The 19,497-nt window shown below is 34.7% G+C and overlaps 1 protein-coding gene, 1 non-coding gene and 1 pseudogene across 2 annotated transcripts in view; 1 reads left to right on the forward strand and 2 right to left on the reverse strand.

Annotated features, from left to right (window-relative positions):
• Window positions 1-19,497, reverse strand: part of TAOK1 (TAO kinase 1) — a 145,990-nt gene that overhangs the window by 26,977 nt on the left and 99,516 nt on the right. The window contains 12 exon segments of the mRNA XM_030295661.1: window positions 256-302; window positions 304-362; window positions 364-461; window positions 2,550-2,672; window positions 4,802-4,978; window positions 4,981-5,044; window positions 5,046-5,063; window positions 7,303-7,437; window positions 9,556-9,759; window positions 11,425-11,592; window positions 15,317-15,398; window positions 18,107-18,200. Of these exon segments, the coding sequence (XP_030151521.1) occupies window positions 256-302; window positions 304-362; window positions 364-461; window positions 2,550-2,672; window positions 4,802-4,978; window positions 4,981-5,044; window positions 5,046-5,063; window positions 7,303-7,437; window positions 9,556-9,759; window positions 11,425-11,592; window positions 15,317-15,398; window positions 18,107-18,200 (1,269 nt within the window).
• Window positions 12,691-13,504, reverse strand: LOC115500903 (annotated as a pseudogene).
• LOC115501871 lies at window positions 15,423-15,530 on the forward strand. The gene has a single exon (XR_003964931.1). It is a non-coding gene; the product is annotated as a U6 spliceosomal RNA (small nuclear RNA).

Genomic DNA, 19,497 nt, shown 5'->3' on the forward strand with positions numbered 1-19,497 from the left:
TACAAAGACCTGTACAAAACCTATGACTCACATAATTTCCATTCTAGCTGGGAAGAGAGACTTCCCCCAAAAAGTGTATGTGTAAGAGAAAAAAGTACAAAGAAGAACATTTTAAAGAAGGGAGAGGAGAGAGAGCTAGCTATATAGATTGGGGTATCTGGGGAAGAAGGGATTTAGGCAGAGAGAATTAATGAGTGCAAAGGCCTTATAACTGAGATGTGATGGGACTTATTTCTGATTTCATATCATTCAAACATACCTCCCTGACAAGGTCCTGCTCCAAGTTATGGCGTCCAGTAACATCTTCGCTTGAAGCGACGGCACTCCAGCTCTAGGTATTGCCTCTGTCGTCGAAGAAGATTTAGCCTCTTCCTCTGCTTGGAAATGTTGTATATTCTCCTTCTGCTTTGAAAGCCATTCTTGTTTTTCCTTTTTTGGGGTTGCTCTGGTTTCATTCAGTTCCTGGCAACAAAAAAACAACTCAGTTCAAAATACATAAAAATTGGGGTAGCTGGGTGGCTCAGTCAGTTGAGCATCCGACTTCGGCTCAGGTCATGATCTAGTGGTTTGTGAGTTTGAGGCCCCACATTGGGCTTGCTGCTGTCAGCCTGTGAGCAGAACCCATTTGGATCCTGTCCTCCTCTCTCCTCTGCCCCTCCCTCACATGCACTCTCCCAAAATAAACAAATATTAAAAAGAAAGAAAGAAAGAAAGAAAGAAAGAAAGAAAAGAAAGAAAGAGAAAAAAACATAAAACTTAACTACATGAAAGTAGTTAATGTAATATTTGGTAGCTGGTAAATTTAAATAAAAGTACTGAATTTGTGTTCTCTCTAATGCTCAAACAGGGCAATGACCTTAAGGAGTTAGGTAAATAGTTTCCTTTTTCTTGAGTTACCGGTGAATTAGGACAGGAAAAGAGAAAAATACATTAGAAAACATGCATACCTTTTGGTTTTGCATAATTACAAGTATGATGACTCAAAAGTACATAATAATTGGTAAATGAAGGTAAAACATATCTTTCTTTAAATCCATCCCAAGAATAGACAGAAGGTGGTGCTTTCAGGGGAAAATCAAATGTAAATTAAAGTTAGGGCTACAATACAGTTATGTCTCAGTTGGTTTTTGACATTCTAAATATCAAGCTTTTGGCAAGATTACGGATGTACTCAATATAAAAAGACTTGGAAATTAAATGGAAAATCAACAAAACCAGGGGAGAACAGAGACATTCTTTATGAGTAGGTATTTAATATTGGCATTATAATACCACTAAACAAATAAAAACCAAGGCTTTTCTACAGCACTGTATTTATTTTTAAAATTTATTTATTTTTGAGAGACAGAAAGAACACACTTGTGCACGTGAGGGAGTGGGGCAGAGAGAAAGAGGGAAAGAAAGGGAGAATCCCAGGCCGGCTCCGCACTGTCAGTACAGAGCCTGATGCAGGGCTTGAACTCATGAACAGTGAGATCATGACCTGAGCTGAAATCAAGAGTCAGAACACTTAACCGACTGAGCCACCCAAGTGTCCCTCTATAGCATTTTAAAATATCATCTTAGAAACTATCTAAATGAAATTGCATTTATATTGGGCAAGATGAGAACATTCATGATACACTCAATGAGACAAACCCTAGGATGTTAATACTAGCATATTTTCAACCTAAAAAAACATCAATATTGCAGAGAATACAAATCAGCCATCATTCCTAAGTGTAAGTTGATTTTTCAGAGACTACTAACCTTATGGTCCTTCCCCTGTTATTCAAGAAAGAGACCAATTCTTTCTAACTTTAGTTCACAAGATATTCAAACACATAAAAACAACACATAAATTAGTAGTTCTCCAAAGAGGACATATATACACACACAGTATAGAAAGAGACAAGGAGAACACGGGCCACATTATACCAAGGGTGTCTTTCTCAAAATCTTCTGCCAGGAAACTTCCCCACCAAAACTCTAGTATGTCCCTTCCTCTACACTGAGAATCACTATTCCAAATGAACACACACACACACACACACACACAACACACACAGGCATACATACACAAGTTATACACCTAAAAGATTATTTAAACTAATATATCCATTAACATTCAACTCTTACTGCACTGGGAAACTGCATGCTGTTGGATATTTATTTACAATTGGGAATCCTATTTATAATCTTTTCAAACCCAATGTTCTAGTACAGAGTTTGACTCCTGTTACACAGAAAGTAATGTGCGGCTTTTTGTTTCACAGCTCACATATTTTTATTTCTAATCATTCAGTTACTTAATAAGTGCTTACAAAAGCTATTATAAATAAAATAACTTCTGTGGCAGGAGACGATTCTTTTTAGACCCTACTCAACTGAGAATCTCAATCCACTGAAGAGTAATTGATTATAATCAATGTCTTCATTCAAACTGATATACATTTTATTGGTGACAAAAAACAAACAAAAATTTTATCTTAGAGGCTCTATGAGTTGATCAACATCACATACAATCAGTAAGCAGACAACTGGCTTGAAAAAGTTTATAAAATAAGTACCCTCCTTAAGCTGTTCCTTTCGAAGTTTATATTCTCTTTTCTGGGACTCCAAAAAACTATTTAGTTCTTTCTTCTGTTGAGCCTGAATATGTTGCTGAAATTTTTTCTCCTCATTGGCCATCACTTAGCCTATAGAAATTTAGAAAATGGATCGAATTAGTTAAGTTGATACATTCAAAGCAACAGTTTAATAAGACATTACCAAGGAGGTAATTTTCAACCAAAAATAGAAAATCAACATTGCTTTCTCGGCCTTTTGGCTAAGATCAAGTGTAGAAAATCAGCATTAAGTATTACCAAAATTGAGAATACCCAACAAATTAATTTTTTAAAGTTTATTTATTTGAGAGAGAGAGAGAGATTGAGAGAGAAAGAGAGAGAGAAAATGCACACAAACGAAGAAGGGGCAAGAGAAAGAGGGAAATCCCAAGCAGACTCTATGCTCAGCACAGGAGCCCCAAATGGGGTTTATTTCACTAACCATGAGATCATGACCTGAGCCGAATTAAGAGTCAGACACTTAACTGAGTGAGCCACCCAGCATCCTCCCCACCAATTATTCATAATTGTTACTCAGCATCCATATTTGAATTTCAGAGAACCATAAAATGGAATCTGTCTTTAAGATGATCTTTGGGGCGCCTGGATGGCTCAGCTGTTGAGCATCCAACTTTTTGATTTTGGCTCAGGTCATGATCCCAGGGTCATGGGATGGAGCCCCATGGCAGGCTCTGTGCTGAGCATGGAGCCTACTTAATATTCTATCTCTCTTCTCTCTCGTCTCTCTCTCTCTCTCTCTCTCTCTCTGTCTCTCATCCCCCGCTCACATGCTTTCTCTAAAATAAAAATAAAAGTAAAAAATAAATAAAATGTTGATTAATGTTTATACCTTTTCCCCCCCATTTAACAGGAGTGTGTTCTCCCCCCAGTAAAACAAAACACACATTTATATATCACTTATCTACAAATGTGTGACTTTGTGTGACCAAAAATCATGACTTCTTAGGTTGGTTGACTTCTTCAAGTTAAACCTTGACCTTTTATTTATATATTAAATAATATGAAAATATTAAATATCAGATATATGCATCATATTGTTATCTTTCTTTTTTTTAAAGATTTTATTTGTAAGTGATCTCTACACCCAACATGGGGTTCAAACTTACAACTTATAACAAGAGTTGCACGCTCTAATGACTGATGTGCACACCTTATTTCTGATTATATATGCAATGCATAAACATTGTAGAACATTTATGAAGTACAGAAAAACACAAAGAAGGAAAATCTTCCATGATTTTAGCACCCAGAGTAACCAATATAAACATTTTGGTACATATTCCTAACTTTTTCTAAGCATATATATTTTTAAAACAAATTTGTAATCATATTCTACATCCTGTTTCATAAATTGCTTTCCTAATAAGTATGTTAGAATCTACCTCTTCCTAAGTTATTGAAAATACTACCCAACGCCCATAGGATAGTTTTCTTTCACCAAATTATTCAAAATCAATAGTTACTTTGATAAATATTTATTAATATGGAAATTAATAAATTTCTATTTATAAGCCACTACGATAAAGAGATAGTGGTTCTTTTTGGGGGGAGAAGAAGGGTGAATAGGGTAGCTATGATAAATAATGCCTCAATGTGGACTATCAGACATATCCGAAGGTATTCTGTTGAATTTACTGAGAAGCTTACATTGTACTTGACAAATTTGACTATCAAATAAAATGAAACTGATGGGACAACAAAAACCTTTAGAAGAAAAGGTTTCACAAAACATTAATACTAAAAAATGTACTTTTATCATATAGTAGAATGACACTTATTTGTAAATAAACAAATGGGCTAAACCTTAATCTGAATCTCTTAATCTTTAATTATTGTCTGATATAAAAATTCTGGTCTAAATTTAAGGAAGATTTCCAAAAAAATCACAAGGGAAGAGAATCATGAATGATTTTTTTTGAGACCTGAGCCACCTTATTGATAGGTGATTTATCAAAACTCTTCAGATAACCAGAGTACCTGAGGGCCAGAAAGGTTGAATGATTTACCCACCGTGACACTATAAACCTATCAAGTATCAGGAAACAATCCCATGTCTACTGGTTCCCAGAACAGTACTTCATACTATACAGTTTATATAAATGTCCCTCCCTTTCTCCAATCGATTTGTTTGGTTCTGAGGAAAAGATACTCTAATATCAAAATGTTATCTTGGTTAATTCTGGGATGGTCACAAATTAATAATACTGAATCAGTCACCTCTTTTTCCATAGCAGCCTGATGTTTTTTGATAAGTTTCTCCATCTCTGCAGCAAAATTGTTACGCTGAGTTCAAGATCTTTGTCTAAATCTGAGGCGATGTTCATCCATCTCAGCCTTTAGCTTATTTTCCAGAGTCATCAGTTGCTTTGATGTTGCCGCCTCATTCTCTTATAGCCAGACATCTGTTCTCTAAGCTCAGAGTCCTGCTCATGTTCTTTGCATTTGCCTTGTAACCTAGACATACAAACAATAGCGAAAAAAGAAATAAAATAAAGCAACAATTTCTTTCAAAAGCATTTTAAGACCACTCTGCTATTAACTAAGCAGGCAATTAATGTAAAAGATCCCATTTAGCCAAAACAATCTTGAGGAGCATACAAAAATTGGAAGGCATACACTTCAGCAACCAAAACAGTGTGGTACTGGTATAAGGACAGGCTGAATAGACCAAAGGAACAGAATAAAATCCAGAAACAGAGCCACACATAGTTAATTGGATTTTCTACCAAGGAGTCAAGTTAATTAAAAAAGGGCACCTGGGGGGCGCCTGGGTGGCGCAGTCGGTTAAGCGTCCGGCTTCAGCCAGGTCACGATCTCACGGTCCGTGAGTTCGAGCCCCGCGTTGGGCTCTGGGCTGATGGCTCAGAGCCTGGAGCCTGTTTCCGAATTCTTTGTCTCCCTCTCTCTCTGCCCCTCCCCCGTTCATGCTCTGTCTCTCTCTGTCCCAAAAATAAATAAACGGGAAAAAAAAAAAAAAAAAAAGGGCACCTGGGAGGCTCAGTCAGTTAAGCCTTCAGACTCTTGATTTCGGCTTAAGTCATGATTGCACGGTTCAGTTTGGGAGATCGATCCCCGAGTTAGACTCTGGTGCTGGGCACAGAGCCGGCTTAGGATTCTCACCTCTCTGCCCTCCCTAGCTCACACTCTCTAAAAAAAAAAAAATCCTGCTGAAACATACTGGTTATTTGTATAAAAATAAAGAAATAAACCTTGGCTCATATATCATTCCATATACAAAAATTACTTTGAAAAGAAGCATGTGACCTAACATAAAACTCAGAATCATAAAGCAAAGAACATGGGACTAACCATCATTACTTGGGTAACAAATATTTCCTGGACAGGATACAAAAGGTACTGATTATAAAGAAAAAAATGTATAAATTGGATTTTTAAATTGAGCTAAAAATTCACATAGTATAAAATTAATCATTTTTAAAATTTTCTTTATTTGTAAGTAATCTCTACACTCAGTGTGGGTGATGGCATTCTTGACCCCACATGTCATACAGATTCATGGGCCACTGCATGGGATTTATAAAGTCTGCTTATGTAGCTGATAACTCAGATAACTTTTTTCCTCAGATACATCTTTTTTTACTTCCTGTCATATTTTCTAACAGCCTACTTTTCATATGATATCTTAATGTAATTTCTTTTTATCCAGTGTATCCTTTATCATGTTTTGGTCCTACTTAATCTGACTGATAAGGGTAATAAGCACCCCACTACAACAACATCCTTGTTGATATATGATCCTTTTTTTAAGTTTTTTTAAGTTCATTTAATTATTTTGAGAGAGAGAAAGACAGGGCAGAGGAGGGAGAGAATCCCAAGCAGTCTCCACACTGTCAGTGCAGAGCCCAATGAAGAGGTCAAGCTCACGGACCTTGTGATCATGACCTGAGCCAAAATCAAGAGTTGGGACACTTAACCAACTGAGCCAGTCAGGCACCCCCATAATCCACTTTTTATTGTTATTGGGAAATCAGAACTATATTTTGAATACATCAAACTGAATTACTTGCCATTTCGCAAACATTCCCCCATTTTGGTTAGCCTCAGTTATTTCCTTACTGTTAATTCTTATATTGTAGAAATAACTTTTTCTTCCTCTCTGTGCCTAAAACCAACTAATTATTAAAATCTCAAACAATTTCTTTTATAAATACTTCCTTTATGCCACAAACCAAAAATAATCTGAATTCCTATTTAGTACCTTCTAGCCCTCTTAAGCATTTGATATATTCTAATATTAGTTATTTCTGTACACCGTGAAGACATTACTAGTTTAATGTCTCTCAGAGTATTCTATATAGTATCTTATAAAAGGCACTTAAATGTTGAATGGGTATTTTATAAAATAATCCTCAGATACAAAAAAATAAGACATAGTCATAACCTGAGTATAGGTGCCACAATCCAAAATGAAAAATATATTTCTTCTTAAAAAATATTTATTTATTTTGAGAGAGAGCAAACATGCAAGCATGAACAGGGGAGGGGCATAGAGAGAGAGGATGAGAGAGAATCCCTAGCAGGCTCCTTGCTGTCAGTGCAGAGCCCAACATGGAGCTTGATCTCATGAACCGTGAGATCAAGATCTGAGCCAAAACCAAGAGTTGGATGCTTAACCTACTGAGCCACCCAGGCGTCCCTGAGAAATGTATTTCTAATTCAAGGAAGAACATACCAGTGATGCTGTCCGTATAGTAGCAAAGTGTTCCCGATTACGATAGTGTGATTTATGACGAGACACTTGAGGTGGAGATTGTGGATCTGATGCTCTTGTTCTAGGATCTCCCTCTTCTCTGTAATTTTCTTCCTCCTAAGCAAAGAAGGAGACAATACTATTTGAGGTGAACAAATACAGTTCACTTGAACTTTCAAGAAAATTTAGAGACCACGTGATCAATTTATCTTAAAGAAATAATTTTAAAAAGTAAAAACAAAAATTGAGAATGCTGACATTTTATTTTCAATATAATTAGAATCAGGAAACATTATTCCCTGAGTGTATGAAACAGCACACAGATTTAGGATAAGGAAATATGAGGTTAGATTTATATCCTAATTATTATATATAAAATGGAAAAGGTTTAATAATTTTAAACAGCAGTCAAAAATTAATTACTCTAAGGCTCTTGGGTTTTGAAAACAATAATACATCTTTTTTGTTTTGAAAACAATAATATATCTTAAAAATACTTTTATAATACTTCTGCCTTCTGTCCAAAGTAAGTAATCAAAAAGTAACTGTAAATATTTTAAGAAATGATGTCTTTCCTTATATATAGCTTAGTTCATTAACTGAAGAGGAAGTAAATTAAGTAGCAACCAACTAATTGTGGGAATAATCTTATTTTACTGCTGATTCTACTGCCTAAGGATGCAAAAATTAAACATGAGTTTGTCCTGAATAATACCACCACTCAACTAAATCATTCCTAAGCACTATTTGTGTAAGTGTAGTAAATATATATAAAATTTGCCATTTTAACCATGTTTAGATGTACAATTCAGTGGCAATAATTATATTCTCAATGTTACACAACTACCACCATTTCCAAAACTTTTCCATCACCCCAAATGGAAATTGTATCTATTAACAAAAACTCTCCATTTTATCCTCCACTCAAGTCCCTGGTAACCACTCATCTACTTTGTGTCTCTACGAATTTGCTTATTCTAGATATTTTATGTAAGTGGAATTATGCAATATTTCCTTTTGCATCTGGCTTAATACCCCTTAATGTTAACATTTCAAGGTTTACTTGCGTTGTAGCATATCAGAATTTCATTCTTCTTTATGGCCGAATAATATTCCATTGTATGTATATACCATGGTTTATTTATGTATTCATCTGTTGATGAATACTTGGGTTAGTTCTACCTTTTAGTTCTTGTGCCTAATAAGCTTCTAGGTAATACTATAAGCTGTGAAGTTAAAAAGGAAGTATTCCTATTAGTTACTAAAAACAAGTTACCTGACTTTCAAATGTTTTCAAGAAAATTAAAAATTTTGCACTCAAAAGTATGAAGAATAATGTAGCAAAAATCATATTTCCTTTTTTTCTAAATATAATTTATTGTCAAGTTAGCTAACATACAGTATATACAATGTGCTCTTGGTTTCAGGAGTAGGTTCCCATGATTCATCGCTTACATACAACACCCAGTGCTCATCTCAACAAATGCCCTTCTCAATGCCCATCACCCATTCCCCCCGCCCTGCCCCCTCCTTCAAGCCTTAGTTTGTTCTCTGTATTTAAGTCTCTTATGGTTTGCCTTCCTCTCTGTTTGAAACTATTGTTTTCTCCTTCCCTTCCCCCATGGTCTTCTGCTAAGTTTCTCAAATCCCACATATGAGTGAAAACATGGTATCTGTCTTTCTCTGACTGACTTATTTCACTTAGCATAATACCCTCCAGTTCCATCCACATTGCTGCAAATGGCAACATTGCCAAGTAGTATTTCTCACTGCCAAGTAGTATTCCATTGTATATATGAACCACATCTTTATTTTAAAGATGTAAACATTACAGACAATGCAAGTCACTTTTGATCATTACCCACTGCAATCCTTTTTCCTACTCCCCAAAGACAACCATTATCATGACTTTCAAGTGTATACTTACTATTTGTAAATATTTTAAATACTTTATTTTTCATGAAACTAACTTCAAATTATATATTACCTCGTGCTTCTATATATGTCTTTCTTCTAAGATTTTTAAAATATTCTTTTTGTATTCTCAAAACAATAGGTTCCCAAATGCAGATATTATACTGGGAATTAACAAGCCTAATGTCACTTTAAAATACGTTACCGAAAAATGTTCCAAAGTTCTGAAACATCCAAGACAAGCTCCTTATTAAACTAATCAGATAAAGAAAATTATTTACCAAAGCTGAAATTTTTTTTCACTGAAACCCAAATACTCACAGGTTTTAAATGGATGACAGAACTATTAGACATCACTGTGTGGTCTCCCTCCATCATATCTAGCTCACTCTTGTCATCTGAGGCATCTGGAAGACTGTTAACACTACTACTTTGGCTACTGGCACTGATGGACATACTGGGAATAGACTGATTACTTCCAACACTATTCACTGTTCCTGTCCGGCCAACACCATGATCTTGTTCCTAAGGGAAAAAAGCATTAGGTTCAAGTATCTTTATCTCTTTTGAATTGCTACTTATAATCACTTATCACAGTGCTTGGCACACAATCTTTAAAAGAAAGTTAGAGGTCTATTGTGAGAAATTCCCTGTATTTGCCAAGACCAGGAAGGAAGTTTAGCAGCTGAAAAACAAACAAAATAAAAATGACCAACACCTAAATAACAAAAAGCCCAACCATGTCAAAAATTCAGTTAATCATTTATGGGTTATTTCCACAGTGTAGCATTTTCTCTAATTTGTCACTTTTGAAATCTATTTCTACCACACATCTCATGGGGTATAGAGAAAATTTTGCTCATTTCTCAATAACTCCCATACTTAAAATACGCACCAATCATTTTTAATTTTATAAATAACCCCTTTTAGTTATTTTTAAGGAAGCCTTTTAAGTATATTTTCCTTCCTCAGAATATATTATCTAGCCTATCCTTCTTTCATCAATTTAGTATTAATTCCCATCTATTTTTTGTAAATTAAAAATTATGTATTACCTATACATTTAATCACATTCGTAAGAATGTTTTATGAAGTAACCAGGCAAGCCATGTTATCTGGGCACCAAAATTCTGTAAGATACGCAAAATTTAACACAGACATATGATTATATATATATATACATATATATATATATCCCCAGCCTAAAAGAGATGCTGTTATAGATTTAACTACATTAGAATTTTATTAATTTTACAACTTTACTCAAATATTTCAGATATCTAAAAAAGCTCAAAATAATCTTCTAGTGATCACTGCATGAACTAAAAAACAAAATGAACAACACCAAAACTGTAAGTTAAGAAAGTCTTGTATTTTCTAGTTCATTAATTATGTAGCACTATTAAAAAAGAAAAAGTAAAGTAAGTAACTATTGCTCCTGGTTTCAGAATGCAAACTGATCTCTCTGAAAAGTAGTAAAAAAGAATCAACAAATTCTGACAGGAACAAAGAAAAATGAAAATATTTAGAGTAAAAAAAGATAGCTCCACAAATATGTAGATTTCCTTGTGAGGAAGTTCTATAACATTTCTATTGCAAATTTATATTTCCATACCCTACAAAAGGCAACATGGAAAGAACTTGGCCTTGAGAGTGAGAGATACGTGAATTTGAACCCATATGAACCTATGAGAAATTAACCACTGAGCTTTGCTTTACTCATCTGTAAAATTGGTACTTTAGAACTGTGCAGATGGAATGAAAATTATATAGAACTTCTGATTCAAGTATCCCTGGTGACAGAGCACAATGCTTTGTAATTCTAACGACTTCTGAATGAGTACTGTCAATTTCTAGAGTCTATAATTTCAAATACTTCCAAAAGCATGTCCCATGGAATCAGGTAATAAGGCAAACAGGGTTCAGTAGCCAAAAAATTTGATGGAGTCTAGATTAAAGTTGAATAAGTTTCTTTAATAAAAGACTTTGCAGAGCTTTATCAGGTCATTGTGTACTACGAAGGGGTTAGGTTTAAAGAATGCAAAACCTTTTTTCCCTCCTCTTACAGGACCAATATTAAAAAACACAATCTGGGAACCACTAATATAAAACATTCATGGCAAGACTAGGTGCATAAGGAAAGAAGCCAATAAAGAGGGCTCAATATTTGAGTCATTTCTAAGTTATTACCTCTTCTTCTTCCTGTGCTTCTACTGCTGGTCCGTTATGTGCCTCCTGGAAAAGGAGTTTCTTCATCTTTCGATACTGCAGATTGTCCAGCTCTCTTACTGCATCCTTTGTCCTTTGAATGAGATCTATTAACACTGTTTCAGGGCGCTCCCGAAGAACAAACATGTGCTGGATAAAAGCAGAAGGTGAAAGTCAGGTTGAAATTTATATATATATTTTTAATGCGTACAAATGTACCCCCTTCTCAAACAGTAGTTACTATCGTAATTAATCATAAGAGATAATGCATATAATCTATAGCTATCTAATTCTACTACATTTTTGGCTTCTTAATTTACGAAATTGTCTTCTACATACACACACACACACTCTATGCATACTTAACTACCTCTGTGCATTTAATAGAAACATGATACCTTTGTTGGCTAAATGAAAATGCAGAGTTGAAATAAACAAAAAGTCCAATTAAACACTAAGAATTAAGTTCAACAGAGCCCTAAATAAAGGCTAAAAAAGGTTTACATATTCTTAAAACCGATTTCATAGAAAAGGCATGTACAGTTCTAAGCTGTATTAAGTTTCAACAGAAACGATTTTATGGTAAATTATGGTTAAAATAAAAAATGATTTTATAGTAACATAAACTTGGATAGTATGAGTTTCTTTATATGCTGTATAAACAACACTGCATAAAACACTAGCAGTTGATTAAAAGCCATTGTATAGTGATTTTTACCACTAACATTTAATAAATTTAACCTTATCAAATACAGAAAAGTACAAAGAACAATTCTATCATTATCACTGTTACATTTTGATATATTTCTTCAGAAATTTTCTATGTATAAATTTTGATTTATAGAAACACAGCATACAGGGGCGCCTGGGTGGCTCAGTCGGTTAAGCGTCCGACTTCAGCTCAGATCACGATCTCACGGTCCGTGAGTTCAAGCCCCGTGTCAGGCTCTGGGGCCTGGAGCCTGGAGCCTGCTTCTGATTCTGTGTCTCCCTCTCTCTCTGCCCCCCCCGTTCATGCTCTGTCTCTCTCTGTCTCAAAAATAAATAAATGTTAAAAAAAAAAATTAAAAAAAAAAAAAAAAAAAAGAAACACAGCATACAGACTGCAGAAAGACACCTTTTGCCTTGAGTTCTGTGAAATGTCCTTGAATTCTTGTAATACTTTTTACCTTCGTTAGTTCAAAAGCATTTCTTCTTTAAAGAATTTTGCCTTTTGATTTTTTTATTACTCAAAAAACTTCATTTTTTTTATTTAGCTTTCTGATTCTGTGCTTATGCCTTCAACACTTTAACGATTTTCTGCTCCTCAACAGGAGAGCACACTTGATCCTGTCCCAAACACATATAGCACACCATAGGCCCTGCTGATGTATTTTTCGTTTTAGATAATCTCATAAGAACTGTAAGTGTCACAGCATAAACTCCTCAAAGTCAGTCTGGGCACACATCACATGGGGATTTTGGTGCTTTCGCACCCTTCTTTGTATAAAGAAGATTCTATTACCAGGGGTTCAGGACAGCCTAGTTTTGTTAGAACCTATATTGTATGTAGGACAGCCTATGACAGTATGTCAAATGCTGGACCATTCTGAATGCCTAAAGACACCATCCCCAGAGGAGGAAAAAGTTTCTGTAAAGAATTTTAATTATATGATATTTTATTCTACTTTCACTGTCGTAAGTATTATTTCAAACTCATAAACACGAGGCCTATAGATTTTTAATTCTGAGATAGCTTCATACATTAAAATTTTTTTCTATTAGCTCTTTTTATGATGAACTGTAACAGAATATAATTAGACCAAAGGGAAAGTACCAAATAGATAATTCCTATCATTTTCAGTAAGGCTGTGCCAATACATGCTATGAACTAGCAAAATGAATACTGTATGCAGACTTGGGATCTAACCACCAAATATCCAGGTCTCATCTCATGGGTTGGGTTATCATCACCAAATCACTTCTTTGCATATAGTATAAGAAGACAGTCAGATTCTTTTTCCTGAGCCTTAGAAAGGTTAAGGTATCATGATTTACAATATTTGGTCTTCTTATCCAAAAATAATAATCTTAAATTTCTAAGTTTAATAGTTTTCTACATATAAACCTTGCTTATTTAGGGGCACCTGGGTGGCTCAGTCGGTTGGGCATGCAACTTCAGTTCAGGTTATGATCTCACTGCTCGTGGGTTCGAGCCCTGCATCGGGCTCTGTGCTGACAGCTCAGAGCCTAGAGCCTGCTTCCAATTCTGTGTCTCCCTCTCTCTCTGCCCCTCTCCCACTCATGCTCTCTTTCTCCCAAAAATAAATAAATGTTAAATCTTGCTTATTTATCACTAACATAATTTCTAGCTATACTAAGCCTTTTGTTACTATTATAAATACCTATTTACCTAGGCTTTCATTTCTGAGACTATGAATGAACTTACTGCCTCAAATGCCACAATCATTACTGAAACTATATTGTTCTTCTACATACTGTGGTTCTAAATAATACAATCAAATTTCAGTTTCTTTGTATCTTTGATGTGTGTTAGTGAAAATAAATTAAACCTCTCTGAAATTATAGAACATTCATGTAAAAATGGTCTACTTAAATCTTATAGTGAAAAATCAACAATATCCTTTAGGGGCACAAGAAAGTCAAATCCTGCTTTATCTAGATGTTTATCTACTACTGCTTTATCTAGATGTTTTAGGAACTATATTAAGTTCAACAACGTTATTATTGCTATTAATAACATGGCCAACCTCCAAATAAAATAATCAATTTTTGAGAATAAAGAGCATACACTAATCATGTGTTTAAACTAAGTAACCAACACATTGAAAACCGAATAGAATTTACATGATTCTTAGAATATTTTCATTGCCAAGTTAGAAAAATTATTTCCGGGGCGCCTGGGTGGCGCAGTCGGTTAAGCGTCCGACTTCAGCCAGGTCACGATCTCGCAGTCCGTGAGTTCGAGCCCCGCGTCGGGCTCTGGGCTGATGGCTCAGAGCCTGGAGCCTGTTTCCGATTCTGTGTCTCCCTCTCTCTCTGACCCTCCCCCTTCATGCTCTGTCTCTCTCTGTCCCAAAAATAAATAAACGTTGAAAAAAAAAAAATTTAAAAAAAAAAAAGAAAAGAAAAATTATTTCCAAAAAGGAAACAGAAACATGATATGCATTTTTAACAGTTTCTTTTAAAAGCTCTTTTCTCCCACAATAATTATACAGATATATTATACACCATTTCTCTTTCTTTCATATTATTTTAATATACAACTGATAAATATATAAAGTGTGGCAGACATAAAACTTAAATGAGAGCACCTGGGTGGCTCAGTCAGTTAAGCATCTGACTTCTACTCAGGTTATGATTTCAAGGTTAATGGGTTCGAGTCCTGTGTTGGACTTTGTGCTGACAGCTCAGAGCCCAGAACCTGCTTCGGATTCTGTGTCTCCCTCTCTCTGCCCCTGCCCCACTCACACCCTCTCTCTTTCTCAAAAATAAATAAACATTAAAAATTTTTTTTAAATTAAATCCAAAGTTAAACTTTGTTTTACTAACTTTGAAATGACATTGTTCCACATGAATTAAAATATGGAGTTATAACTCATGAATATATTCTTGCACTTACAAATGGCCAGTTGGTAGTATTTGGAATATACAACTATATATTCTATTCAGACACGGTACAGCAGTTAATTAATTTTGGAAAAACAAATGAAAAAACTCTAAGAAAAGTTCCAAAAGAGAAGAGTATATAAAATGAGCATTTTAGTAAAAAATTAGTAGAGCATACTTTATACTGACACAAAATCAAAAAAGAATAAAACCTTCTTTAAAGTATTTAATTTCTTAAGGGTAGAAAAGACCAAGTAAAACTGACCTTTAAAAGTTCCTCTGATGTAGGGCGATCTTGAGGGATTTTCTGGAGGCAAGAATCTACAAAGTTGCGAAAATAATCAGACCTATTGTAAAGGAAAGTATCAAGTGAACATATTGCTATTTCCTTTTAAACACATCCACAAACCATACAGAGAAGATCAGCATAGTCCCTGTGCAAAGACGACATGCAAATTCATGAAGTATTCCATATTTCTGAGCAATAGGTGTTGTATGTAAGTGTCAAATTACTAAATTCTACACCTGGAACTAATTTTACACGATATGTTAACTGGAATTTAAATGAAAACTTAATTAAAGAAAAACATCCACAAATCAAGGCATGTGCCTACTGGTGGGAGGGGGAATGGAAAAGGAATTATCAAAAAAAAAGCAGATAAAATATATTGTATATTTTATAAATCTATGAAAATCTATTTAATTTTTTTTAATGTTTATTTATTTTTGAGACAGAAGAGACAGAGCATGAATGGGGGAGGGTCAGAGAGAAGGAGACACAGAATCTGAAGCAGGCTCCAGGCTCTGAGCTGTCAGCACAGAGCCCGACGCGGGGCTCAAACCCACAGACCATGAGATCATGACCTGAGCCGACGTCAGACACTTAACCGACTAAGCCACCCAGGCACCCCTATGAAAATCTATTTAAAGCAACCAATGAATCTTTACCATTTTCCAAGGACAAATTTACACAGATTATTTAAAAAATCCTGCTCCCACAAGTTAAGAAACAAAACAAACGAGCAAAGGGGGGCAGAGAGGGAAGGAGTGGGGGGAGGGGGGAGAGAGAGGCTCAAACCAAGAAATGGACTCTTAACTATAGAGAACTGATGGTTGACAAAAGGGGGGTGTGTGGGGGGATGGGTTAAATAAGTGATGAGGATTAAGGAGTGTACTTGTCATGATGAGCCACAGGGTGATGTATGAAATGCTCAATCACTATATTGTACACCTGAAACTTACATTACACAGTATGTTAACTGGAATTTAAATAAAACTTAAAAAAAATCCTACTCCCACATATTTAAATATCATAACTTGTTCTATATTGAGGCAAAATTAGGGAAGCCAATCTTTCTTCTTTGCATTCAAATTTAAGATAACATTCTTTTCAATTTTTTGTTTCTTTTCTCTAAGCCATCTCTCTTTTTTTTTTCTTTTTTTAAAAATTTTTTAACGTTTATTTTTTTTGAGACAGAGAGAGACAGAGCATGAACGAGGGAGGAGCAGAGAGAGAGGGAGACACAGAATCGGAAACAGGCTCCAGGCCCCGGGCCATCAGCCCAGAGCCTGACGCGGGGCTTGAACCCACGGACCGTGAGATTGTGACCTGAGCTGAAGTCGGACACTCAACGACTGAGCCACCCAGGCGCCCTGCCATCTCTCTTTCTTGTTTGCCTCTTGGATCATCTTCTCTATTGCAACTTTAGAACATCAATCTATTTGTTTTGGAGGGAGCAGTTTTACACCTAAGTATTTAGTATTCCTAAATAAGTGCATAAACTTCCATTAAGCCCAGAAAATCAATTTAGATATTTTGTAAAACATCAAAAGTCTGCAATGTATTTTTAAAAAATGCTTACTGTTCTGACAGAGAGAAAAAGAGAGGGAGGAGGTGGAGCCGGGGAGGGCAGAGAGGAGAAAGAATCCCAAGCAGGCTCCATGCTAACATCACAGGGATTAAATGAGGTCACGAACCATGAGCTCGAGACATGATAACTGACTGAGCCACCCAGGTGCTCTAGAAGTCTGCAACATATTATTATACAATGTTACTGATGAGGGTGAGGAAGGTAGTAATAATTACTTAATCAATGTTTGTCTTTCCATATTCACATAAGATTTTAAATTCCTTGAAGGCAAGAATTTTTTGAATTCCTATGTATCAAAGAGTGTAACGATAGTCTGTGTTCAATATATTTATTACTAACATATACCATGATGGTAAACTCTGTGCCAGAAGATTCCTTCTACATATCTCTAAACAGGTAACAATGATCTACAAATCTGCCTTAAATATATAATCTTAAAAAAAATAAAGTTTCACTAATTTATGTAACTACTTGCGAATTTAAAAGTATTTAGCATTTTAGATATCTCCCCAGAAGTTTTTAAATGCTAGATATACTTGAATATACTTAGATACATACACTAAAATTTTCTATCAATGGTAAAAATTCTAGTTTTCTAAAACTGTCAATCTGTCCTTTATAAAGTTCTTTACATGAATGAGCTAATTTTATCAAATCAAGGAAGCACTAGAACATGGAATAACAAACCATTCTAAATATAAATATCATAGTAACAATTAGAACAATCGCAAAGTTATGAATTATCTGATAATTTTGATAAATCATTTTATCTATGCTTTAAACCTCATAAATTATAAACCATTCCCCCCAAAATACCACTATAAGTTGTGGCAATCTATGTATTTTAGTTATAAAATACTGTTTAAATTAAGCTATTTATTATATAATCAGGGTTATATGTGTTCCAAAAGTTCAAAGAAAAAAATAAAATTTAAAATTTTATAAAAAGCAATACTTTTTGCTTCTCTGTGGCCTCATCTATCCTTTATTTCTGAACTGAGTTACACATAAGTTACAAAAGCAGAATATATAGAGGATAAACATGATGTAAGGGTAAAACAAACCAATTTAATATCTCTTCAAGTAATACACTTTACCTAATTGAATTAAATCATTTGATAACATTATTTAAAAAGTATTTAATTTATACAATGTTGAGTAACATATGTCCAAGCAATACTCACCATTCATTAGACTGTAATGTAGGGGATTCATTTTGGGCTATGTGATATAAGGCACTCATTGCATTCATATTAAATAAAGGAGGCTTCCTTTCCGCTGTAAAGAAAGAAAATTTTCCTGTTAAAATATGAGCCTATTAAAAAGAAAAAAAATAATAAATAAAATAAAATAAAATAAAATAAAATAAAATAAAAAAATAAATATGAGCCTGTTATATAGAGGCATGCTTGCAGATACTGTTAAAAAAAATTTTTTTTTTGGAAATAGTCTCAAACTTAGCAAAAAAATTTCCAAGTAGAGCTCAAAGAAGCTCTTCTTTTCTGTTTTCTTTTTAAAAAATTTTTTTTAACTTTTATTTATTTTTGAGAGACAGAGCATGAACGAGGGAGGAGCAGAGAGAAATGGAGACACAGAATCCAAAGAAGGCTCCAGTGTCTGTCTGAGCTGTCAGCACAGAGCCTGATGTGGGGTTTGAACCCATGAACTGCGAGATCATGACCTGAGCCAAAGTCAGAGGCTTAACCGACTGAGCCACCCAAGCGCCCCTCAAAGAACTTTTTCAAGTGAGTCAATTTACACTACGTTGCTGGCTTAATACTAAGTTGCTGGCTTAATGCCCTACCACCCCTAAATACTTCAGTGTATACTTTCTATAAATAAGAACATTCCACTAAAGCACCACAATTAAATCAGACCATTAATACTGATACAGGACTATCCTCTAATCCTCAACCCCCGTTCAAATTTCAATCAAAGTTCCAATAATGTCCTCTGTAGCAAAAGCAAGCCTTGATCATTTGCATCAAGGAATGGGTGAGTCTTATCTAAATTGTTAAATTAACATAAAATTGTTCATAATACCTTCCTATAATCCTTTTAATACCTGTAGTAGTGATGTCACTTCTCATTCTTGATATTGGTAATTTGTGTCTTCTTTTTTCCTGATCAGTCTGGCTAGAGACTTTATTTAATTGATTCTTGCTTTGATTTTTTACATTCTCTTTCTTCTGCTTATTTTGGGTTGAATTTACTCTGTTTCTTTTCTTTCTTTTTTTTTAAAGTAGGCTCCACACTCAACATGGGGTTTGAACTGATGACCCCAAGATCTAGAGTCGCATGCTCTACTGACTGAGCCAGGTGCACCTTGCTCCTCTTTTTCTGGTTTCTTAAGGTAATAGCTGAAGTCACAACCTTGACAATTTTGAAGTGTACAAGACTCTTGAATGTTCCTCAATTTGAATTTGTCCTATGATTAAATTTGAGTTATACATCTTTGGCAGGAATATCAAGAAGTAAAACATATTTTTATCATTGTTACATTTTCTCAAGAGGTGGTGCATGATTTTGAATGATTCCATTATATTAAATTTATATATTATTTTGAGAGTGAGCG

The sequence above is a fragment of the Lynx canadensis genome, chromosome E1, assembly GCF_007474595.2.
Source record: "Lynx canadensis isolate LIC74 chromosome E1, mLynCan4.pri.v2, whole genome shotgun sequence".
In the NCBI taxonomy this organism is placed as follows: Eukaryota; Metazoa; Chordata; class Mammalia; order Carnivora; family Felidae; genus Lynx; species Lynx canadensis.